Consider the following 26,940-nt stretch of genomic DNA (forward strand, 5'->3'; position numbering starts at 1 on the left):
ATTATGGCTGTCAGCGCCACTACGAACAACAGACCTGCAATGATGTCTCCTCATCTGTCTCCTCATCTTTTGCATCAACATTAGGCAACAGAGGTTAGGTTTGATTTTGCATTTTGTTCATAAGGATTTTAAAAACATGTCAGTGCTCAACAAAAAATGGTTATTAATGGTTAGTAACTCACTTAAACTCAGGTGGTCCGATGGCTGTCTTGATGACTCCTGCGTAAGTGGCCATGATAGAGAGGACCACACAGGCCAGAAACACCAGAGCCAGTTTGTTCACATACCTGCAGAGAGAAGGGCAACAGATGTGAGTCTCTGTGCTGGTGTATGGGCGTGTGTGGTTTTACGTGTGTCTGTGTGTGTGTGAGCGGAAACTTACTTCACCCCTACAAACACTACCAGCGCCATAAGGACCAAGCAGCACGTGCCATAGATACGCATATTGTTGAGCATTGCTGCATCTTCGCCTTCTTCAAATACCGTAGCTGTTGGGACGATGTACGTCTGGCAGTGGGGAGACAGCAGAGACAGAGTGAGTGTGTCACTGATGCACAGAGGAAGTAACTACTGATGCCTGTCAGAGTGGTAACATACCAGCAGAATCTCTATGGTGCCCAGTATGTACAAGGATCCAGCAAAGGTGGTCCCCAGGTAGAAACAGAGTCCCACTGCGCCTCCAAACTCAGGACCCAAAGATCTGGAGATCATGTAGTACGAGCCACCAGCTTTAGAGAAATTAAATCCCGGTTAGACTACTACCAAATTCATTCTTGGCTTTTAAATTTCATTTTGTAAAAGTTTGTTTCTTGTTACGTTATTTTACATTTTTTATAATTTTTAAGAATTTCCAAGAAGGGAATTCACTGAAATTACAATGGTGGTTTGACCTGGAGAGCCTTTCAGTCAGCTGAACATGCACAAATGTTTGTCTTTTTGTCCCCCCAGATTTATCTTATGATCTCAGGTTATGAACCACTGCTCTGCACAACAATGTAACTACCATATAATTTCTTGGTTCTTTTATAAATACTCAAATAATCTCTATTTTTGTTCACTTGCTTGTGAAAAAAAGGAAAATGGAGTAAACTGTATTTATTTATATGCTTTTCCTTGCTTTTATTTGTTTACATTGTCTTTGTTGCGTCACAAGGCAATCACCATAATCTATATACAGAAAGTTTAATAAGGTTGTTGAGCAATATGAATTACTTTACCATGTCAAATTCTGCATGTGAAATTAAATGGAGAGTGGTGGGCATCATTTGATGACGTACCTGGGACAACTCCATTGGTTGCTATGGCGCTCATTGATATAGCTGTGAGCAAAGTCTGCAAGCAGAGAAAAACGACAGATGTTATGTTTCAGACTGAAAACAACGAGAGGAGATGAAGAGTGTCCAGGCTGTGTTGTATTATTTGTCCAAGAAGAATACTGTTACAAGACAACTTTACAGTTTAGATGAGACAAAGTTTTATGTCTGCAGATATCCAATAACATTGGGAGCCATTTGAATAATCTTCCCTTCAAGGATTTTAAAGATCAGCATTCCTTATTTTAACTTCAGTTACATAAATCACCCATGCCCATAGGGAAAAGTTAACTGTGCCAGCAAATTATGTCATGGCTTTAGATGCGGCTTATAGGCTAATTGACATGATCTAAATTTAGTGGCGGTGTACCTGTGTCAGTATTTTAAGGTTTACCTTCAAACTCAGTGCCTTTTGATTGAAATAATGGGAAAAACAAAAGAGATCAGCCGAGTTGTCAGAACAAAAATTTGGACCACCACAAGTCTGGTTTATCACCTGAAGGTACCAAATTCATCTGTACAAACAATAGTAGGCAAGTATAAACACCATGGTACCACGGGGGTGATATACCACTCAGGGAGGAGACATATTCTGTCTCCTAGAAATGAACTTACTTTGGTGGGAAAAATGCAAATCAATCCCAGAACAACAGCAAAGGACCTTGCAAAGATTCTGGATGAAATCAGGTATTAAAGTATCTACACCCACAGTAAAACAAGTCCTATAATGAGTCCCATAACCTAAAAGCTGCTCATCAAGGAAGAAGCCTACAAGGATGACGACTGCAGTTTGCAAATGCACATGGGGACTTACTTTCTGGAGAAATGTCCTGTTGGTAATGAAACAAAAATTTAACTGTTTGGCCATAATGACCATTGCATGTTTGGAGAAAGAAGGGTGAGGGTTGCAAGCCGAAAGATACCATCCCAACTGATAAGTACAGGGGTGACGACATTATGTTGTAGGGGTGCTTTGCTGCAGGGGGGACTGGGGCACTTCATGAAAAAGATGGCACTATCAGGAAGGGAAATTATGTGGATATATTGAAGCAACAGCTCAAAATATCAGCCAGGTCAAGTTAAAGCTTGGTCACAAATGGGTCTTCCACATGGACAATGACCCCAAGCATACCATGGAGATGTGAACAACAAAATTAAGTTAATGGAGTGGCCATCACAAAGCCCTGACTTCAATCCAATTGAAAATTTGTGTGTAAAACTTAAATGGCTTATTTGAGCAAGGAGGCCTACAACCCTGACTCAGATCCACTAGTTCTGTCAAAAGGAAAGGACCACAATTCCAGCAATGTATGTAAAAAGCTAGTTACTGAGACATTTGACATGACTGAAACAATTTAAAGGCAATGCTACCAATTACTAACAATGTGTATGCAAACTTCTGATAGAATGGGAATGTAATGAAAGAAATAAAAGCAGAAATAAATCATTGTCTCTACTACTATTCTGACATTTCTTAAAATAAAGTATTGATCCTAACATACTTAAGACAGGTAATATTTATTAGGATTAAAACTCAGTAATTCTGCAAAACTGAGTTTAAATGTACTTGGCTAAGGTGAGTGTAAACTTTTGACTTCAGCTGTATATTGTAGAAGGCTGTCGTGTGCAGATTGTTCACATTGCATCACATGAGTGCAGAGCATTTAAGTTCAAACTTTTCAGCCAACAGTCAACTCTCTGTTTGGCCATCTTGAGCTACAATGTATGAATTGGGGTTGTAAATAAGACAGATTTTCTGTTGGTTTTGAGGACCCAACACACCGCAGTTTCGGAGGAGGATGTAATGATTGGCCTCAAGTTGTTTACTATGCCGTAAATCTCAGACTCAACCTCAGACGTTGTTCTGTTCAGGCAGTAATGGAATGATATAGAATAGCCAGGAGGCACTCTGGTTCTGTTATTTAGTAATAAGAGAAACATTACAAACTCAAAACTAATGAGGCTTGGAATGATGTGAAATTGTGGATAACTCTGAATAATTCAATGGAGAGGAATTCAAATGCGCCTGCCTCTTTTATTCAAATAGATGGTCTATTTATTCAGGAAACCACGTGAAATTTTAACAACTATTTTAGGAGCAGGGCAGATAAACTGAAACACCATGAGTTTAACAGATGACTCTGTTGCAAATCATGATGAAAGACTATATTATGAAAGAAAAGCAACGGGTGTTTGAATTCCACCATGTAGAAAAAGAACAATGTTTACAGGACTCTATTATCGGTCTCTGATAACACATCTTGAGCTTTATATAATCTAAATGCCAAATTACTCCCAATCATATATAGCCATCCACCATTCCATTATTAGTCTCCTTCCAGTGCTGAGTAAATTATTAGAGAAAATCCAATATTATTTCACAGGGAACAGTTTAATTACGAGCTACCAACATGCATATAGAGAAGGGCACTCAACAAGCACAGCATTCACACAAATGACTGATGATTGGCTTGGATGACAGGAGGTTGGTTGAGGTCAGTGATGTTGGATTTTAGTGCTGCATTTCATGATATTGATCAATCTCTGTTGCAACTCAAATGTTATGGTTTTAAATTCACTGCTTTGTCCCAGATGGAGTGTTACCTTTGTTTTTTAATGGTAGCTTTTCTGATAGCAAAGAGTTACAATGCGGAGTTGCTCAGGGTAGTTACTTAGGACTACTCCTATATTCTATATTTAAGAATGGGCTCCAATTTATATAATTATGCATTATGTATTAGATAAAGCAAGAATGATTATGTACGCAGATGACTCCACTATATTCAGTGCAGCATTAACATATCAAGAGCTGAATCATGTATTGGGCATTGAGCTTGGAAGAGTGGCTGAGTGGGTACAGTTTGACCTAGACACACAGTATGTTGGTCAGGAATGACTTGTTCTTTGGTGAAAAGACAGTAGAACAAGTTGAAAAGACTAAACTACTTGGCATTGTGTTGGATGTGAGTCTTGTATGGAATGAACACACTGATAATTTCATAACAAAAATGGTTAAACCATTGCCGTTACAAGGAAATGTTCTAGGTAGGTAACATCAAGCTCTCTGAACCAAGACATCAAAGCTTTAGTTTTGTCACATCCTGTTCAGTCATTGTTCATCCGCAGCCAAGAAAGATATATAAAAGAGTCCAGCTCACTCAAAACAAAACTGCCAGATTAGTTTTGGATTAGACAAGTATCTCTCTCCCTCTCTCTGTCCTCATTCTGCAGGTATCTGGAGGAGCGGGATCCAGGTTTACCACTACTCATCATTACTATTAACCACAGTTATCTGTCATCATTATTGATAACACCATTACCTATACAGTTGTTCCTGGTGTTTCTCTCTTTCTCTCTCTTTTCTCTTATTTCTCCTCCCCCCACCCCCCCTTTCTCCTCTAAAACCCAAGATGGCCGCCCACCCTGAGCCCTGTTCTGTTGGAGGTTTCTTCCTGTTAAAAGGGAGTTTCCCCCCCCCCCTGTCACCAAGCTCTTTGCTCTTTGTGGGAAGTGTGGGGTTTTTCTCTATAACAAAGTAAGGTCTCAGCCTTACCCTGTAAAGTGCCTTGAGATAATGTATATTATGATTTGGCGCTATACAAATACAATTGAATTGAATTGAATTAAATTGAAGAAACCACAGTATTTTTCTAACCAAGTAGTGTACATCAGAAGCAAACATAACTATCTGACCAGACAGGCCAGTTTAGGTTATCTCTTACTACCTACAAGAAATCTCCTCAGATCTACTGTAATATACTACTATGATTACAAAATGAAGCTCTTTACCAAGTCGTGTTATTAAAACAAATACCAAGAAACCATTAAGAGTTTTTATTTTTATGTATGTTTGTTGTATCCACTGATTTGATCATAGATCCTTGTGAGTAATGTATGGTCTGAATATATATAATGCATATAACTGCATGTTGAAACGTGTGATTCCTGTGTTGGATCCCAGGAAGATGAGCTGACATCATGGGTTAGCGGTAGTTATCACCATCAGGAAGTCATTATGTTTAGCTGTTGTATTTATAAATTACTCACACAGATGCAGCACATGGAAACGATGGCGAAGGATCCCAGGATTCCTGCTGTACCAACCATCCAGGTGAGACGCAGAAAGAGAATGACACCCAGGATGTTCTGCATGCAGGGCAGGTAAACTCCGATGAAGGTTCCCATTTGGGGGACCTGGGGATGGATAAACACATACAAATGCACACAAGTGAAAATAGGCTGGGGAGAAAGATGAAAGGGGAGGAAGAGAGGTTTCCAAAGACCCCCAAGAATGGAATAAATGAAACTATCCTGCATGTTTCTTTGCTTATCTCACCACAACCCATTATCAGGGTTTTAATACATAATATCAAACATGCAATATGACTTATACGGTAGTTTGTTTTTTATAGGATTTTGCCTTCAATGTATGAAGATATACTTACAGAAAAGACTAAACTTATCTTTTAATATATAATATATTCCTTTATCATGTTGTGATAATAATAATTATAATTGTTTTTTTCTAATAATGTATTTATCATATTTATGATTTTAAAACATGGTAAATAGCAGTATAGATACAGTAGATGCAGACGTTTAAAGAAAAAAAAAGGATTTACTTTCCATTCATTTTTATAATGCTTTACCAGCTTTATAATGGTTTTACTTTGTAATTGGGCCTCACTTACACAATCAAACATGTAACTTTTATAACCTGCTCTGTCAGAACGTCCTTTAACAGTCAGATTGTTTTTTCACAACACAACTCGGGCTTGTGTTTGTGGGTGCATCCTCTGCTGTTTGGATTAGATAGGAATGAATCAGGTTCAAAAAGGAATTAATTAGTTTTGTTTTAGAGGAGGCACCTAAACACAGTCCAAGTTGAGAGAAATCAAAAATTACAAGAAAAAAAGATTAAAAAGCTCAACATGCAGCAGACCAGGAGCTGCTGTCCAGACTTTCAACAAATTTTAATTTCACTCCTAGTGTCATTAAAAGATCATAAAATAATTTGATCATGAGTCATTTGAGATACAGGATGTTCTCATAATATTAATAGTGGTAATAAACATATCCAGTGAATATCTTTAAAGTCTCTTCAGAAAGCAAAAGAAAAAATAGTGAACAAATTAGAATACACCAAAAATACTACTGCACCACCTTGATGTAATGCAAAGTAACATATTTGTGCTTAAGCTCCTACAGTTTCATCTACATTATCCCTGTCTTCTACAACAGTTTGCATCACACTGTATGAGCACACACATACTCTATATACCTCTACTACTTCCCTCCCCAGAAACCAGAGCATACATACCGTTTTTCTAGGTACAAACACTTTGTCCTGTGCTGTCTCCACTTCACTCAGTTGTCTGCCTAAATGCTGCGACATGCCTGACGTGGTTTTCCAAATCTCCCACATCTTCTCCCTTTTGCTCCTCTGTCTTTCTCTTCTTCTGTCTCAGTTTTAACTCCCCCTCACTGTCGCTTCATTGCCTATCTTGCTCTTTTTAGTCTCAAGCCTCTGTAAAACTCCTCAAGGAAAAACACAGCTATCATTCAGGGGGCGGGTGTTAGTAAAACATAATCAATGCTTCCACACAGAGCAACAGTCCAAGGTCCTACTGTCTTTATATTTAAGACTCTGGGTGTTAAAAAGTACTACAGTGTAAAGTCAGTGCAAAACTATAGGGAAGGGAAGTGTTGTAATTGGAGCATATTCTCAATGATTTCATGTGATTTCACAACAACAGGTTAGCCTAGCTTTGCATAAAGACTGGAGACAGGAGGAAACTGGGGGGATGTAGATGTACCAATTATTCCCACCCATGAGTGATATTTGGATTATACACAACTCACTAACACAATCATTACATTCAGTGTAAACTGCACATGACTCCAGATTGTTAAGTTACAAAGAAACTGAAACTGGACTGTCAAGAGTGGCCTTGTGTGCATATTAACAACACAGTGTCAGCTCTGACCCTGTCCGCCCGACTGAGAGTAGGTGCGCCAGGAACCACCTCCACTCTCCGCCTCCAGCTGGCGCTCAAAGACAGGCATCACAGACACACTTTTCTGTGCCTGGATCTGTAGGGCTGAGGGCCAAGCTGAGGCCTTGTTTTTCAATCTGGCCAACCAGCATACGAGGGTGACCGGCGTAGGAGAGGCTCCCTGCTACACACACCCTTTGAGTTCACAGCTGTGCTTTGTATTTGAGCAAAAGACTTACAACATGAACATTACTCATCAAGTATTTCAGGTTCAGGTCTTTTTCCCATGCCAGGGAGCTACTTACACCACACACAGAGATGTAATTGCTCTTGTGACTTTGTTCAAAGGTTGATAACAACTACAGTTATCAAGGTACTCTCAAAGAAACAATATTTGGTGTGAAAATCTGTGATGTGTCAGCAGCTCTGCTGTTCTATGGGCACACAGAGGACATTATGTCATTATTAGTTCATCTACGTTTGGTTTAGCTGCTACTGTACTCTGCATTTATCGGGTGTTAGTTTTTTTTTAAATGGGCTGCCCACCCTGCTTTCTGAAAGATCCTCAGTTGTGTCAAATGGACGAACAGATTTTTAAAGGTCATAATTATTTTCTGCATCAAACTCCCTCTGTCCTGTCTTTTTTTTGGTCTTAGTTCCATAAGTAAACCAAAAAACTCAACACACCAGTTTGGAGCTAAACTAAACTACAAAAATAACTAAGAGAGTAAAATATTAAGAGGGCCTGCCAACACACAAACGACTGAACCTAAGGACAGGGTGTGTCCTAGCGACAGCATCCTCTGAAGGACATGAACTCTAAAGGTGTGTACTGGCACCTGAGGGCGAGACTGATCCTGTACTCCCTCTCTCAATGAGACACAAGCTGTGACATGGACCATGTGTTGGATTACAGGCAAATAGTGTCATTTGTAAATTGTAAATGAGTTCATTCAAAACCTCAATTTTTCACTGATGTTCTGTCATAAATAAATCCAGGATTCTAACAAGAACAAACGGTGAAGTGCTAATTCAAAGCATCTTTTGATATCTAGTGTCTCCAACACTGGAAAATGACAACATTAAGTATACCAAAAAATGACAGTATTAATGTAATGGGGGGAGAAAATAATCATAGAAGAAATTTGTGAAAGGACAGTAAATATAAAATAGAAGTGGCTTAAATATTAAGAAAGATTTAAATCCATGGAGCCCTCAGATGCTACACATCACAAAGAACGTCCTCATGTTTTCTGTTCTTGAGCCTCTTGTGTTAGCTAGCAGTGTACTGTGTGTCTTTTGTACTACAGGCAATAAAACTTGAAAATCTAGCAATTAGTTCATAATAAATCTCATAAGATGAAAGACTTTTGCAAAACAGCACATCTCTTTCTCACAATACACTCCATTCTTTAGATGTGTTTATGAACAGCTTCATCTCCTTGTGATATCCTAAAGATCAAAGTCTGACTGTGTTCAAACTGTACAGATTATTTTTGCTACAACACATACTGAGTCATACACTTCCATTTATCATCAAGGGGTTTTTTCATTCTAGTTTAACCATTAATAGCTATTTGATTTTTATAGAAATGATGAATTGAAAAATTGAAAAAAGAAGCAACTGACCTAGAGCATGCAGAGTTTAGAGAGTGTGATTGTATGCACATTTAAGCAAAGACAATAAAACAGAAGCGGAAAATAGACAAGTCTTAAATCTCTAAATCTGCGTCGGGTGAGTGTGAAAGGTCCATCTATAGCAAAACTGTGCATTATAAGGAATTAAATGGACCTATGAGTCCTTCAGAGGCTATAAAACCTGCATGAATCGGTCTCTAAAGCAAGAACACAGGCTGCTTAAGAGTCCATACTAACAACCCTATCAAAGATCATGTAGGCTCAACAAAATTTCTACAGGTTCATAAGAGAAGACTGTACCATGACAGTGATCTGCCTGATCCCATCCTCGTTCTCGGCCTCCTCGTGCTCACGAACACCCTGGGTCAGGTTGGTGTAGTTGGCCAGCTTGTTGAGAAGAGACGATACCATGGGGTTACTGTCCATTTCCTCCTGCAGAGAGGCAGAGAAAAATGAATGAAAATGTAACACTTGTCTTTATTATTGTCTTTTATCTTACATTACTACAGTTGGTTTTATCTGTTCTGTACTATAAAATGAAATGATTTGATTACTTTTTGATTTGCATATCCTGCCTTGTGTGAAGCACTTTGTAACTTGGGTTTTGAAAAGTGCTTTCTGAATAAAGATTATTATAATATTAATTATTACTAATATTATAATGTAGAATATTTTCACAGCTTTTATCACATTATGAGGTATAATAATATTTTTTTCTTATCATCATCATCATCATCTTGTCTTTTGTGTCAGCCCCTTTGAATAATTTACATGTCATTAGTTATTCATGTCACACAATGTAATTATATAATCCACCTGTACCATAGATCAGATGCAACATGAATTTCCTTGAAATATATCAGTCTAGTGGACAATACATATATTTTATATGTGCATCAAATTTCATAACATTCATAAACAGTGTACATCTGAAGAATCTGGATCATTTTTGTCTTACCTCAAACAAGGCCATGTTCTTGCCTTCATAATAGTGTTCTCCGTCATTTTCTGAGTTGAGGAATGCACTGGACTCTCTCTGACCGTCGTCTCCTAGTGAGATACACAGGACAAATGCCCATATTGTAACATGCACACTACTGACAGAGAAGCAGTTGTACTGTTGCAGTGTGCATTAGTAATAGTCCTTGTAGTGTTGTAGTACAGCAGTGGTAGGACAGGACATGCAAAGCTGGTAATGATATACACATCCCTCAAACTGTGGCTTTTCAAGTAGAATAAACACTGAATTTTCCTCACTAACCAAAACCTTCTTGTGGAAGTGTCTACTACAAGAAAAACAGAGGTAATGCTAGTTAGCAGTTAGCAAAACAGTTAAATTCAAATGGCTGTGGATGAATAATGACCATTATCAAGCTAGCTGGAAACTACCTGTTTTTAAACACATAATGTTGTCCATTAACTGAATTGAACTAAATAACTAGAAAACCAAGGGCTATGAAGCAGCACACCCTGTTAAGCTAATGTGACAACTGTCATTAGCTAGTTAGCAATCATTCATTAGCTTCTGTCTGAGCTGTTATCAAAAGAAATGTTGCTGTTATCAGTAAATAAAATTACACTTTTGAGTTAGATGATTAATAAAAATGTCATAATATATTGTTGATATAGGTGATGAATTTGACAGTTTTAAAGAAAGTTCCAACAAGCTAGTTGTTATCTGGCTAAGTGTTGTAACTGATTATTAGCCATATTTTTGACATACTGCGTGTGGATGTATACTTACAAAGACTTGTCCACTGATTTAATTTAATCTCTTACAGAATATTGAATTTAAGGAAGATGGATAATATTAGCAACATAATCAGAACAGCGCTAGTGTTTTGACTTTGGTTCACTTTGCCTGCTATTGACACCAGACACTTTACACCTTCTTAGCTGAGGTCCTCATGACTAAAGGGGGTCATTAATTGGTACAGTCAAAAGATACCATGCCTGTGTTAATCATGTATCTGATTTGGGATGTTTTGTTCTGTGTATAAAAGCAGCATGAGGTTTGGGACGAGTAATCCATCCAACACTAGCTACACCTGTATCAGTCTGAGGGACAGAGAGTGCTTCATAATCCAAACTACATTTGATAGAGCTGCTTCTTTTTTGAGATAAAAGGGTCCAACACTTTTTCTAAGAAATCAACAGACAAAGTTTCACTTATTGGCAGACAAGGTCCTGTCCACAGTTTAGCCTTTTGCTAAAATCCCCTTGCATGCTCTTTAAAAGACAAAGCAGCATAGAGTAACATTAAGATGTGCCTTTCAAACTGCTTCTCAGTTTGGTTTGTCTTGCCCCTGGTAGTCACACAGTGGTCTCATCCTTTTAGATGATGGAAAATATAAATTGGATGATGGAAATACGATATTTATGTTTGTGATATTTGCTGAAATGGGAAACCAAATGGGAAACCCATTTCAGCAAATATCACAAACATTTTTTACACTTGGCTGAGATTGAGAAGTTGGTGTGCTTGGCGATAAGAAGGCTGTGACAAATACATGAAACAAACATAAATATCATATTTCCATCACCCAAAGGGTGACTATGCTCAGCCTTAGAGATAGGGTGAGGAGTTTGGACATCCGGAGGGAACTCTGAGTACAGTCTCTGCTCCTTCACTTGCTGGTTCGTGGATCTGATTAGGATGCCTCTCAGGCACCTTCCTTTGGAGGTTTTCTGGGCATGTCAAACTGGGACAAGACCCCAGGGTAGACCCAGAACTCACTGGAGGTTACATACCCCGACCCGACCCCGGGTAAGTGGAAGAAAATGGATGGATGAATGGATGGATCATATGGCAGGTTACATATTTACTTTCAGTGTTCACCTCAGTGATGTAAAACCACCAAAAGCCAGGACATGGTGTGAAAACAACAGTGACATAGTCATTATACACAAGCTAGCTTACTATTAATAGATGTTTTAGTGCTGTGATGAATTTTACGTTGACTGCAGGCATAAATGGCTAAAGGTCTCTCTCTCACACACTCATATACACACATAAAATTTTTAAATGTAATAACAATGGTTGTGTGCATTCTGGCATGCGCACGTTTGTTTGACTATCCAGGTATGGTTACTCATCGACATAAAGTATTCCCTAGCCCCTTACCCTAATCTTAACCATCACAAATGCCTGACCCTAACCCTTAACTAAACCTTATTCTCACCCTAACCATAAGATCCTAAAGTCTTAACCCTCAAACAACCATTTAAACCTGTGGGATCCAGCATTTTGGTCCCTTCAAAGCTGTAGGACCCCACAAGCATAAAAGCCTCCCAGTTTTTGAATTTGTCAATATGGTAAAACAAGTCCACACACACAGACTCTCCTTCCAGTAAACTCTGACTTCTCATATTTAGCAATAAGCAAAAAACCCCCCAAAAAACAGTAAAGCACACACACACACTCACACACTCCCTCATAACAATGTCACAGTTGTGCAAACACAAGTACATATTACTGTATGTGTTGACCTTCATTGAACATTCAATCGCTAACACTAACCTTGACTTTCAAAACTAACCATCTGATCTGTACTAATTCTAACTGATCCTCCTGGCAACTGCTACTACGATCTACGAGCACAAGAACACACACACCTCAAAGGTGACACAGAAAGTCCCTTGGGATAGATGTTAAAAGTATGCGTTCCCCTTTAACAGTTACACAGTTTTATCATTTGCTTTCACAAAATCCTAAGTTCCAGATATCTTTCCATGCAGTGATCATATTAACCAGCAGATGTCCACATTTCATCATGTACGAAAACACAGCATTAAGGAGGGTTATGTTATCAATGAATATTCCCTTCTATTTTAAATCCAGCAGAATGATCCTGTTTGCCCAGATGAGAGCTGTGTTTGGACTTCTTTCTACCCACATGAATTTAAAAGTAATATCCTATTTGTCTGTTACACAGCACTGAAGGCGTTTTCCCTGTAGAAAAAGCTGAGTCATAAAAGTTTCTTTTGTATCTCTGGGGTTTTGTTAGTTTCCTTTGGTATAAAGCACAGAGAACCTGTTGAGTTGGTAAACAGGATCTGTCTATTGTCAAAAGGAAACTTACAGGACTTACAGGGTGTTGAATTAAAATATTTTATTGCTGCTATTCAGTTATCAGGAGTAGTGGAGTAGCAAAACTACGTTGTTCAATTAGTCGGATGACGAGGCAAAGTGATAAAGATAATTTGAAGGCCAAAGAGTTAATGCACCCTGTGACCAATCATTACCCCAATCATGCATGCTTAAACAATTCAACAAGTGTCGAACTGGCTTGTCGAGGCATTAGATAGGTAAACACAACTCACAAGGGACTTAAGTAAAAAATAAACTTCCCTTTGAATCACTGCAGAGAAGTGCTTCTGTTGGCAGTTAGCCCACCGCACCAGGCTAACACATGGGAACAATGCTATAATGATTAACATCCTCTTCTGCTTCACAGATGCTATAAGTACCTGGAAGTGTTCAGTGTTAAATGCCGAGGGGAAAGGTCGTGGTGGTGGGTCGTGTCAGAGGGTAGAGACAAACAGTCTATATGGTTGTTGAGGCTGGAGGACTTGTCCTGATTGTGCTACAGCTATCAAAGCGTCAACAACGATCTTGATGAAAGAAACTTTGGATTGTGCATAATTTTACTCAACTTCAGGCATTTAATAATAAACATTTCTTCAAGACTTGCAAACCATAAACACCTAGCCTAAGGAGGAATGCTCCAGTCCACCAGAAAGGGGGACAATATGAAACATGACACTGGTTACAGGACACTGCTTTGGAAAATGATGGTACAGAGATGTTATTGTTTATACAGATGGCATCTCGTCTCATCAGCAGTGTGTGTGTGTGGCCTCCATGAGTGTGTGTCCTTTTGAGCACTGCAAGTTCTGTGACCTCTGTCTTTACAACAAAAGACATAAAGAATGAAAGGTGCTGTATGAAAGTCTTCATGTTAATTTACAGCAATCTTACTCTAGGGATAGTTTGGTTTTGAGGGATTTACCCATGATGGGATTTTTTTTTTCAAAAGGACACTCCAGTTTAACACAGCAAGGCAGTTTCCTCATCATGAACAGTAGCCTCCTACTCAGGCTGAGAAAACAGGTGTATAATCTCTCTGTGGCTTCGGAGGAGCTTTCAGTGGAAATAACCCACATTATGTCATTTGTGCGTACACATGGGTTTTTAAACACAGGTAAACATATGAATCTCACTGCTTAAATCTGCTGTGCATGCTGAGGGATAAATAAATGCGTCCATGATCGATTAGTTGGTCACCCTCTTCAAGGCTAAATAAAGCTTTACATAAGTTTCAAACTTCCTGCATCTGAGACAGATAAATGACAGAGCAAAAAAATCCCTGAAATTCACAAAATTCTGTTCTTCAGAGGTTATTTTGTTTGACATGTTTTGTTTGTTTTCCTGTTAAAACGTTTATGTAATGTTCTGAAAATGACAGATTTTTCATTTACATAAGTCACCAGACAAAAACAATCCCAGATACCTACACAGTGAGAAACATGTATTAAATATTGCCCAATGGCAGTATTATTAAATTCCCATTGCAACAATCCTTAATGCTCTGATTTTGACTACACGTGTAAACAGGTCACATGATGTTTTCAGGGAATTTGATTAAATGATTACACATTGGCTATCAAACTTTTACAAACAATGGACATGTTTGAACAACTCAATAACTCACTGAATAACCTAATATTCAAACTTAGATACACTACATAACACTAAGTTTGAGAGCACACACATTTATCCAGTTTTAATTGAAATTTCAGCAGGTAAGTGGTAAACTGCCAGAGGTAATAATAAGTAAAGAAATGTTTAGGTCACCACAAACTGAAAAATCATGTAAATTGTATTAATTTTTGGGCATCAAATTTTGTGGGCTAATTTACAGCTTTTGTGCAGCATGGGATTAAATTAGGCAATGAAATTTGATGCAAACAGCTCCTACAGGTGCCCCAGCTTTTGTTGGAGACTTACAAACCCTCTGTCTGTACAAATGCAGCATTGAAACAAACTGCGTTACTATTAGATTAAATTTACCTCAACAATGATTCTTCTTCTTTAAATCTCCAAATGTTTTTTTTCTCTGCTTTGATTTCAAAGTACACACACACATTAAATTGCATAAATTCAATTACATAAAGAAAAACTGGAAAAACTGACTGTCAGTGCAGAGATAACCTCAGGGAAAGCTGGTGTGGTCCAAATGGACTTTCTAGTATCACTTAATTGTGTTTGTGCACACACACTGACCATCTAACAATTAGTATGAGTCATATGAGTATTTTTGAGATAACACCATCAGATATGTTTATGACAATATTACTAAAAATAGTCAGTACAACCTCCTGCATGTGTTTTTTCTACAGAAATACACTCAAGTCAAAATCTTAAAACTCATTATCATCTTGATGAATGGGGGCATCTCAGGAGCCTCTCTTACCTCTTTTCTCTCCCTGTCATTGTAAAGTGACAGCATTACTTTGTTTAATCTATTCTCTGGACATGGTGACACTTTAAATCTTAAAGCAGGACTAACTGATATTAAAGCTGCGATAATCCATATTTTCATATTAACATATCAAATGATTATGGATAATGTGAGAGGGGTCAGTCATAGTGAAAAATGCAAAGACAATTATGACCCAACTCTACGCAGCCTGTCAGCATCTCTCAGCTTGTAGTTTTGATTTTCCAGCTCTCAACTACTCCCAGATATATACAGTAGATTGGATGTTGAACAGAGAAATAATTACGATATTACCAATGGAATATTTCTGGGACATTTGCTTTCGGAAGGTTTCTTGATCAGAAGTTGATCAGAGACAAACTATAACAGGACTGTGAACTTCAAACTAAATCTATCAGCCTCAGGCCCCTACAAGTAGGCCAATGAGCTGGAGGAGAAGTTAGTGAGCTCCCTACCTGGCTGGAGAAAGAGACTGAAAGAGAACAAGTCTGTTCTGTGATAACAGAGATACAGAGTATCTGATGAACAGAGAGCGCAGAACCAGAGACTACAGCTGAGTAAGCAGCAACAAAAAGACACAGTTCTGCAACAACTTCAGGCAGAGTAAAAGTCTCACTCTGAAAGTGTGAGAGAGGATCAGGAGCAGATCCAGGGGCTGAGGGATGAGCAGGGTGTTGGATGACCTGAGAACAAGATTGGAGGAACTGGCCAGCAAGCTCAAGGCTGAGGAAGAGGTCAGTCAGGCCCTCCAGAGAGACGGCCCAGCTGAAAAGAGAGCTGTTTAACAGGCACTCCAACTTGTGCCAGAACCTGAAGTCTCACAGAGAAAGAGAAGCTCGCTGAGAGGTACTCAGTCTGGAAAATCATTCATCACTTCCTCAGTTTGAGGAAGAAGAATAGATAGAGAAAGAAGAGACTCCTACACCTCAGCAGCTCAGCATCCCTCGCCATCAACAGCTGTATGTTGCACTGGTTAAAAGAAAATGTTAAGCGGTTTTACACACAACACTGAATAATCAATGTTTAAAGACAGCAAGCCTATTGGAGACAAAATATTCAAGTTGTCTTTTGTCTAGACTGAGTTTGAAATGTCTATGTCACAAATACCAGCTTTTTATTCATTCTATTTCATAATAGAATAGCCTCCTGAAGTTTGTTTTGACATTTTTTTATTGCACTGAACAAATAATGTAACTAATTCATTTTTTGCCAAGAACCAGAGTTTTAAATTTGATTTGAACAAATTTTTGCTCATTTTAAAAATGTGGCACCTTCTGAGCCCCACTCCAACATCACTAATTAAAAGTGTCTAAACCCAGTGTCCAAATTTTTTTGATTTGTCATTAGTTCTTATCTGTTAATTAAAAAATATCCCTCTTCGTGAGCTGACATCTTGGTAATTCAGTTAATCCACATAATTAAATCGGGCAGTGGTTAAATCTAACCATAGAAAAGACGCTAGCTAAACTCCTGCTAATGCTAACTAGCTGAGTAGATTTCAATAGCTGCTGTCTCAGCTTGTGACTCTGGTGCAATATACTACTACTACTAATAATAATAATATTTATTATTATTATTATTAACTTTAGCTGTATTAAATGTGTATGATTCATTATCTTGGTCTCACTATAAATGTCAATTGTAGACAGACATACACTCAGGAAAACAAGATGGAGCACAGAGCTGAATTTTTTTTTAGATTTTGTATATACCACATTTTCTCTGTGCATTTTCCAAAGGCAGCATCAGTAGCTACATTTTTAAGGTGTTATGTACAGTGGTTTCCAACTCATTAGCAATTTGGAGGGTAAAATATTAAGCCTTAAAAACATATAATTAAACAATTGCAAAAGTTTGCCAACTAGCTTGAAAGCTTTAAGTCTGTGTTTCACAGCTTCACTGCTTCTCTGGCACTCTGCCATTGTAGGGTATAGACTTTCATAATAGACATAGAGCCCTGCACTACAACCATGATGAAGCCAAATAGCCAAACCATCAATCAGGGTTGTACTGAGTAACAACAATACACACTTCCTCCTCCCTACCACACTCAGCAAGCTGCTGTGCAAGTTCTGGCTCGTTGACCGGTGTCACACTTAAAAACCCAGTGCGTTGTTTCGTGTGTTGGGTAATGCATGTGCCTGCTATAACATGTATAAATGTTTGTGTCAGCGTGCTTCTGTTTGTACATGTTCAATTAAATTGAACTTACATATCTTAACTTTTAACTTTATCACATTGTATGTTGGGCTCCAGCTACCCAACGACCCTAAACGTGAAGAAGAAGGAGTAAAAACTGACCTCCCTGAGCAGATAGGCATGTCTACAAGCCTTACAGTGTATTCCTACCTGAGTGAGGTTCTTGTAAGTTTTCCTTATCACCGTCCTCCCCAAAGATTTTGCCCAGACTGACAGGTTTTGTTCCTCCATCTGCACCAGCGCTGTTGCTGCCATCATCTGCATCCTCCACTGGCACTACAGTGAAGGTGGGCATCTTGGATCTTCACTTCCCCGTAAGACAGTATGAAGAGGTTTCCACTGACGTCGACCAGGATGACACTGGCTGTTGAACTTTCACTCCCACAGGGAAGAGGAAAAAAGTATGTAAAGGAAGTCCAATGAAAGAAATAGAGCCCCGTTAAGGCCCAAGTGAGAAAAGCTAAGGATTCAGGTTTGACCACAACATGGCACTCACTTTAAATCTGTTATTTCCTTTCTTTTTGTAATGTGATCCAGTGGGCTCTAAACTCAGGGTGAAAGTGCCGCCTCCTGCACATGAGGCAGGCCAAAGTCCTCCAGTGTATCTCTTCACTCTCTCTCCTTGTTCCTTTCCCTCCCTTTTCTCCCCACTGCCTCAAGACTATTGCCCCATGTGACCATCTATTTACCATATGAACAGAGCTGTAGCCCATACATGGAGAACCCTGCAGCTCCTCCCTCGGCTCTGACCGTCCTACTTCTCTCACTCACACCTTTGTAATGCCAAAAGGTAGGCAAACAAACTCCAAAGTATTTATAAAATCCACTTTGACTACAAAAGAATGAACTTTCTCATACTTAACAACAGAAAACTCACTTTTCTTATCTGTTCATTTGGCTTTGGTTTTCTCATCTCCCTTCGGACCGGTAGTTTCCGTGTATGGTTTGCTCCAGGTAAACAAAATGGGTGTTAACTTTCCCACAGTGCATTATGGGTAGCGGTGTAATGCTGATGTTCAGCACAGAATGGCACCACACGCTCTCATGCGTACACACATTGTGTCAGCAAAGGAAACATCTTGAAAAACTTGGACACTACCTTTCCTCTGTATTCTGAGTAGCAGCACAGATCACAATAGACAGCCAGTGGGGGAAAGCTGTTAGCTTTGAATAACAATGGACACAAGTAAACAAGAATTGTTTTCAGTTTGTGGGAATGATCATGCAAGGTTTAGTCGTAGGGACATTAATCTTGATGAACTGTAGGCTTCCTTTAGAAGGATATACAGTAGTGCAAGTAATATAGAAATACTGAATGTGTATTGTTGCATGAGAGTCCTCATCAATTAGCATTTTTTTCTGAAGCATAGTGGTGTAGTGGTATATAATATGACTGGACTGTTAGCAGGGTAGTTCACAAAGGAAGCTTTCTTTTATCATGAGTCTTTTTTTTTTTTTTTTTACACCTTTCTTCTTTAGTTTCATACAATTTTTTATAGATTGCTTCCAATATGCAGCCCTGTGCATACCCTAATGACCCTGCAGTGAGTTTATTTAGTTATTTTATTTAGTTTTACATAGTGTATTTCATTTAACATGATGGCAAATATAACAAAGGTTTAAAATAAATAAATTATACTTGAATACAACAGAATGTATCAACAAATGACCTTCCTATGACCAAATGACTTTCCTATGACCAAAAAACACTCACTTGAGAACAGTGACATTTAAAAAACTGAAATGTAGCAAACAGTTCCCATCTTTGAAACACAGACTGTCCAGATGTTGTCTTTAAAGACTGAGAATTCATTCCCAGGCCTATACTTCAAAACTGCTGAACTGCTTGTAACAGTTTCATATGGAACATAATATGCCATTAAAAGCATAAATAGATAAATAGGACAACCAAGTGGAACAGCAGTGAAAGAAAACATTGCTTGTGTTTAACCTGCAGACGCCCCTTCTGCAGCTGGCCTGATAGCAGATAATCTCCCAGCCACAAAAGCCACTCAGGATACCACAAAAAGAAAACCGTGTTTGCTCAGGTTTGTTTAGGAAGTGGTGAATAAGGAAGCTGTACATATTATTTTTCCTTCTCTTTTTCTCCTCCTTAAAGACAGAAAAGGAGCTGAAGTTTTCACTATTGTTGACTTAAGCCCAAATTTTTTGTGTGCGAGTGGCTCATAATGTTATGGATCTTAATGTAATCCAGGTCCTTCAGATTTTTCTTCTTATCACATATAGATCAACAAGTGAGGTCTGCCCATGTATGCCAGCAGAGGGTGCTGTCGGCTAAACATTTAAGTTTAAATTGAAACCGAAGGGATGTCAGGTCAATGTCCAACTCACAGGGAAAGATATTTATAGTTTGTAAGCAAACAGTGGAGGGATGACTGCAGATAGCTTTTAGAAATGGTTCACAACAACGGTAAATAATGAGCATAAATACATATGTTAGTGGTTTATAGACTTATCTGTCAAAAAGTGTCTGCACTGTTGAACTTTTCTTCAGCAAGGTGCTCAATCCATATTTTGTGCCAACCTTGACCTTTGACCTCATGATGAAATGTGTGTAATGTGTGAATACATGTATATTTATAACCATGCATGCACACTTGCTGAATGAAGTTCAAGATGGAATACCTCCAACCACGATATGCAAAAATGCCAAACATTTCATTGCTGGATCTGCTTATCACTGATGTGATATCACTTGGCCCATGACTGAACTACCACAGCTTCTCCTTCCTGGACAAAACTGCCATTTTATCCTCCTCAGATGGCTTAAGTGTGAATGTTGAAAAAAAGTCAAAGCGAGAGCGGTAGAGGTGAAATCAAATCCCTTTAGCAAACAGCAAAAAGGTCAGTGCTGACGCAGACCCGGGAACAGGCTGCCCTCCCTCAAGACTATATTCTTAAGTGTCTAGATTCTATTTGTAGCATTTTCACCTGTTTACTGACTCCCCCTCTCAAAACCAGGTAGCTACGCAAACATACTGGAGGGTTTGGCCGACCTCTCATGTCATCACACGGGGGATAAATTTCAACTGCCTGCACTGTGCTGTGAGACCAAAAAACGCAATATCTGGGCAGAAGGACTCATGTTTATCAGCGCTGGGGTGCACTTTTTTATTCAGTCAGTGGACTCAGTGGCTTCAGTTTCCTAATTTCTGAAATCATCTGATATGAGAATGCATCTTCAATGAATTGCAGTAGTCTACTAGATAAAGCAAGACTGCAGTGTTTTGTTGATTTTGTAGGTTTTATATGTACCAAGATACGTCAAAGGACAAACCAACATGAAGTGTCTTACTAAGGTGTTGGGCCACCATGTGCTGCTAGAACCGTTTTGCTGCTCCTTAGCATTGTTCCCAGAGTTTGGATCCCAGTCTCCAAACTCTACTGAAGGATGGACACCATTCTCCTAAAAGATATTCCCTCATTTGGTGTTTTGCTGATGGTGGTGGAGAGCACTGTCTAACACGTCGGTCCAGAATTTCCAATAGAAGCTCATTTGGGTTCAGATCTAGTGAATGTGTAGGCCATTGTGCATGATTCACATCGTTTTCATATTCCTCATGAAACCATCCAGTGACTCCTTGTACCCTGTGGATGGGTACATTTTCATCCTGTTTCTCCACTCATTTTTCAGATTTTTCCTTTATCTTGTCACCCATCCGTTTGTAGCACCCCTAAACAGTTCATTATAGAACTGTTTTACAGAGTTCAAAGATTCTTCATTATGGTTCTTTCCAAAGAACCAACCCTAAGTGTTCTTTATAGACATTAGGGACTTTAAGCAGCAACGGTTAAACAGTAGCCATCCCTTCAACCATCGCTGCTCAAAGTCCCGACTAAAACGGTTCTGCTACATCATATTAAAGTGTCCATTTGATTAAATAATCATGTTGATGAAAAGCAATAATTGATCTAATGCCAGTGATTGTCAGAATAGAGTTGATGGGTTCTTGTGGACTGCAATAGAATTTAAGTTATATTTGTGGTTTTATTGTGAAATGTTTGAGAAAGTGGTGTTTAGAGTGAAATGATTGATTGAAATGAATGATTTACACAGCACAAGAACTTTCTCTCTCAACAACATTGGTATTATAGAGGGGCAGTATTCTTGTGCCATTGAAGACACAAAGAAACTGATACAAAGAAAAAAACATCCAGGCAAAAACAAAAAATGTATTGTTTTAAAAGATAGTTTTGTCAACCTCTGACTGATAGTTATGTAGACTTTGTTCTTTGATCACGCCACATTTATAGGCAGCAATTTCATGTAAATTGTATGTTTTTAGCCAAAAAATAAAATAAATTGAATAACTTGTTATATAATATAATAATATGTTAAATTAGTAATAATAACAGTCCATGGAGCCATTTCTACATGATTGAACTAACTTTCTGCCTGTTGACACGCCTAATTTGTTTAGATTAATGTTACAGGAGGCTTGAAATCTTAGTTGACAGTGAATGAAGTTTAGCCAAGTGGCAGTTTGACGTAACTGACATTTAAAGGAGCTATTTGTAAGTTTTGCTGTCGCCACATAGTCAACATTGGTATTAATGGCTGTTTACTTACCAGTCAAGAAGAAATGGTGCGAGTTCGGCATCAAAGTCCATTCCTTAACTTGCCGAGAGCTGTCTCCAGCGGTGGAAAGCAACTTTATTCCTATCACCTCTTTTCTGCTAGCATGCTAACCAGCTAGCCCCGGCTCAGGTGGCCTGTCTCATCACTGCTGAGTCCAGTCTGACCTGAGGAAGTCCTATCCACAGCATGTGTTATCACCTCTTCTCTTGTAAACGTCACTGGGCTGAAGTTCTTGGAGAGACTGGTGAATAAACAGCTGTTAATGCTAACACTGGCTATGTAGCAGTTGAAAAACTAGCAAACAGCTCCTTTAACTGACGAACTAGAGCATAATTTGATGCATGCAGCCATCTTAAGCTAAAAGGCTCATGCTAAAGAAACAGATGGTTCAAGTGCGAGAGATACGTCTGAATTAAAATTAGAATAAAAGAAAAACTTAAAAAACATAAGAATCTCTGTTTTCTGTTCATGTCTTTAATGGCAAAAGATTCTTGAATTCTGCCCTGGTTTCCTCACTGAGCCTCTTTATGACAGCATTTTTAAATAGTATTTGTGAAAAGTGCTGTGAAAACACCAGTGTGGCCATATAATCCTTATTTTAAAATTTTAGCTTTTCATTTAATTATAAATTGGGTATTTTGGTCAAGTAGCACACTGTATAGCACTGAAGATCATATACAGTGCTTACATTGTCCCTAACCCTCATCTTTTTTTAGGGACATGCCCACTCTACATGCAGCAATGCCCAGAACACCCAGTAGTATTTTCATTTCTTTTCATATCCCACTCTCTCAGACTCTGTTGCCCTTTCACGAAGGGTACACACACGCACTCTCATGAAAAGTGGATGTTGTTACACTATAGTGAAAAAAAACAACAAATTAATGAATTTCATAAGTATTAAGATGAAAATAGTCTCATCGTCAGAGTGTGTATTCAGCCTGCCGTCAGCGACAGGAGGGCACCAGGCGAGCATGGCCAGCACTCAGACAACTATTTTTGGTGTGAGAGGAAAATTTGGACAGGGATTCTATGGTGGGGGGACCAACAGTAGCCTGGAGGATCAGGGGGTAATGAGAAAGTCAGTGAATCTTGTGTGACTGTGGGGGAACAGTGTCCCTCTGCCACACTCTGCTGGCACTGAAGGTCTGCATGCGGGTAACCAACAAAACAGGAGGAGAGGGAGAGGTGCCAAGGCCATAATTTGAGTTTGGGATCAGTATGTGTGTGTGAGTGTGTTTGGTGGGTGAGAGGTGTGGAGCTCAGGTTTGCCATCCTTCAAATGCTCCCAAGCTGCAAAAAATAAGGTTTCAAATTAACTAGTTTCTTAAAATAACAGATCAGACTGACCACTGCTCTCATATCACACTGTCACTGAGAGGTGAAGACGAGAGAGAGGGGAAGTGAATGACAGATGGAGGCAGAGGAAGTCTGTAGGTGGACTTTGGTGCAGGAGGGTAGTAAAGGGCCAAAACACAGGCGCCAGGTAGGTGAGGTTGTAAGCAAGACAAGCAGGACAGGAAAACTGTGCCACGCAGTAGGCAAGACGAGGATTTACCGATTACCTGCTTTAAGGAAGTTTAGAAACAGTACGACTCAGTGAGATATCATTCTTGGATATATTTCTGTCACCTGTCATTCCCCCACTCACTTTCTGGCAGAGCCGAGCGTTGGCAGTACCTTGTTTACTACTGGTACCACCTGTAGGTGCAAAAATGAAAACACTTCTGGTGTTTTGGAAACTAATTTAACTAAAGTTAGTATGTGTTTTCTTAAAGTGCATGATCACAGGTGGCTTAAAATCAAAGGTGTAGGTTTGCATATGGACGGTAGGGACCTACCAATTTGCTTGTACTATGTTTGGAGTGAAGTCATAGTAAATATTTCTGATATGGCCTCCCAGAGGGTAGGTCTCCAAGACAACTGATTCAGGCATGCCAGCATTTGGCTGAAAGGGTGGGACTATTTAGAGGCTCACATCATGTACAAATACTGCTCTTACTGCCAGACAATGGTAAGTTATCAGTGTAAGTCCAGACCTCAACTCAAATAATAAAGAAAAGTAATAGATAGTAAACTATAGCCAGCAGTCAAGGTGCAAATCAAGAGGAAAAGGGGAATTGCAACACTGGTAGGGCTACAGAGTATACTATAAAAATGTTGATGTTGGATGCAAAAATGCAAAAATATTGTATGTTTTTCTATCTTTTCCATTAACAGGTTATTTCCTAAAGTTTACTTTCTTTTAATCTTTGATCTGTTGGTGTGTATCGTTTTTATTTAAATGTAAAGTCCATCATTCAGTGTAATTAAACTAAATGATACAGCCTTATTGCATATTGTCAGTGCACAGTATTTTTAATTCTCACACAACCAACTCTGTGATATTACAACCATCCCATCATGACATGAACGCAGCCCTGGCGTACAGATTCAATTTTCTCATGTAACTCTTGTCGAGAAAGTAAATAGATGTATAAGTTATTCCTATGGTTTTTTATTTGGTATCAAGATGTAAAGTTACAACCCTTGATTTGGTTTATGAATATCTGTCTTAAATAGTGTCTTTCTCTCTCTTTTTTTCTTTTTTCTCTATATGGTTTAAATAAATCGGTGACTTTTTTTAAACCTACATTTAGTAAAAGGAACAGAATGAGTAATTCCACATTATTAGGTCACATTCACCTTGAATTAACCGAATGTGATTCTGTGACTTTGAGAAGCTTCTGCGTTGTGTCATGAGAAAGTCGAGTGAAACTGTCCGCAGTTAAAAATATACTCCTCAGCCGAGAGAAACCCCAGCTCTGGGGAGATGATTACCATGTTTGGCCCCAAAACACAGCTGCTAACTATGTTAAAATAATAACAACGTCTAAATCTATGAGTGGCGGAGGGCTGAGAGGAGGAAGTCCAACCACACACTCAAACACCAGCACACACACACGCACACACAGCGAGAGACATTATTCCTCATCCTGTCTGCAGTGATTGTTAGCCCACATGCACGGTGTGTGTCCGCCCAGGAGTTAACCGCCTGAGGAGCCGGCTATAAAGCATGAGAGTGATTGCATGATTTATATTTAGAAAGTGCCTCACTTCTACACATCCCTGACACATGCAGAACTACACACTGTGGAGGTGTGTGCATACATAAACACGCACACACACATATATATGCACGCACACCTGTGTGTCTCAGGCACGGCCAGCTGTGTCCAGATTTCAAACATATCTCAGAAAGCCTCATAATTGCTACGTTCATTTGACGTTTCTGTATTTTACTGACCAACACACACAATCAAAAAAGGTTTTATCGCTAAAACTGGCAACACAGCAGTGTGTTGTTAGACTTACACAAACACCAGCCGTGACTATTTATTCGTTGGCTATGAAAAGACTCATACTTTCCTTCACAGCTAAATGTTATGGATTAAGTGTCCGAGGCCTGTAACTAGCATTATTTAAAGGATCGTGAGATGACAGTTATGACTGTAAGTGCAAAATATAGAAGCAAAGTAGGGTGACTCAGTTTGGTTTGGTTTGAGTGTGGACATTTTGAAGGCTTTGGCCCTGATGCAAATTTGCTGAAGCATTCAATGTATGCAGTGGCTTGCTGAGAAGCATGGCTCACGGAGGGGAGAGGACGTCCTTGAACTCGGCAGGGGCCCTCTCAAAGATGCCAGGTTATACTGTGCTAAGTTCAACACATTAAGGTCATGGGGGCCAAGTGTCCTCTCTTGTCAAGGGGGCCCAGAATTCCTAGCAGTTCACCTGGGCTACTTTAAATACTGCATTCAACACCATGTTGCACAGAGCACAGTGAAACATTTTGGAAGTGTTGTGCGTTATTTGATACTGTTTGACAATGTAAGGCTTGTATTGATCATCCACTTTACTACCAACACTGCAAATGTATTAACAGTAAGACCCCTGGAGCAAAGGTTTGACAGTGGTTTTGGTCTCAGGCAGTTCATGTTGTCGGCTTCCAGGCTCTTCAGTCTTCCTCCTCAGGGGAGTCTTGTTTTCAGGATCTACCAACAGAGATCTTAGGAAGTTAAATATAATTCTTTGTGACTTGAAGGCTTTGACTAGCTGCTCTCCAAACTCACTCACATAAGGGAGTCCTCTCTGGGCTGTTTCAGGTGGTAGAAGTTGAGTTAGTCATCATCCATGGAGTCCTCTCTCCCCTTCCTCTCTCTGTACTCATCCTCACCAAATATGTTTCAGTTCACCAATTTGCTCAATTTTGTTCGTTTGAGGTTTGACTGGAGCTTTTTTAATTACCTCATCTTGTTATGGCCCGGTCTTCTGCAGTGGTTTAGTGGCACTCCACTGGAAAACTAACACCACCAGCTGCTTATCTTGATGTGCACAACTCCTGATATAACAGCAGTGGATGGAAACACATATCTGTTTGCTTTTTCTTTTGCTGTTTTTCAGAAATTTGTTTATATTTCTTTGATACATTTGGCTGGAAATTTGGCTACAGACAAAATGTTCCATGTAGGAGTGTCCGATCCATTTGTGGTAGTCAGAACAAGCCAGTACATTTTTTTTTGTTCTGTGGTCAAGACTAAACTTCAATCTCACACTAACGTCTAGTGGTATTTTGCCATGCAGGTATAGTTTGGGTTTTTGTTGACCAGGTTTCTGGCTCCGTCCCGTGACAATTAATTGAACTTTATTTGTCA

At 39.1% G+C, this 26,940-nt stretch overlaps 1 protein-coding gene across 3 annotated transcripts in view; it reads right to left on the reverse strand.

The window, feature by feature from the left end:
• LOC139629206 (solute carrier family 12 member 7-like) overlaps positions 1-18,603 on the reverse strand; it is a 31,732-nt gene extending 13,129 nt beyond the window's left edge. The window contains exons 1-9 of one of the 3 annotated variants that reach the window (XM_071491699.1): positions 18,526-18,603; positions 17,800-18,029; positions 9,906-9,997; positions 9,248-9,379; positions 5,361-5,507; positions 1,278-1,332; positions 598-728; positions 383-507; positions 183-287 (exon numbers count right to left, since the gene is read on the reverse strand). In XM_071491699.1, coding sequence (XP_071347800.1) covers positions 183-287; positions 383-507; positions 598-728; positions 1,278-1,332; positions 5,361-5,507; positions 9,248-9,379; positions 9,906-9,997; positions 17,800-17,944 — 932 coding nt within the window. In that variant the 5' untranslated portion in view covers positions 17,945-18,029; positions 18,526-18,603. Of the gene's footprint in view, positions 1-182; positions 288-382; positions 508-597; positions 729-1,277; positions 1,333-5,360; positions 5,508-9,247; positions 9,380-9,905; positions 9,998-17,799; positions 18,229-18,525 lie in introns of those variants that run through there. The other 2 variants (XM_071491700.1, XM_071491698.1) reach the window with 2 other exon arrangements.
• Positions 18,604-26,940: the final 8,337 nt, after the last annotated feature.

Source organism: Trachinotus anak, unplaced genomic scaffold (genome assembly GCF_046630095.1).
Source record: "Trachinotus anak isolate AG129_WGS33_773 ecotype Australia unplaced genomic scaffold, CSIRO_AGI_Tana_v1 ptg000012l, whole genome shotgun sequence".
NCBI classification, from domain to species: Eukaryota; Metazoa; Chordata; class Actinopteri; order Carangiformes; family Carangidae; genus Trachinotus; species Trachinotus anak.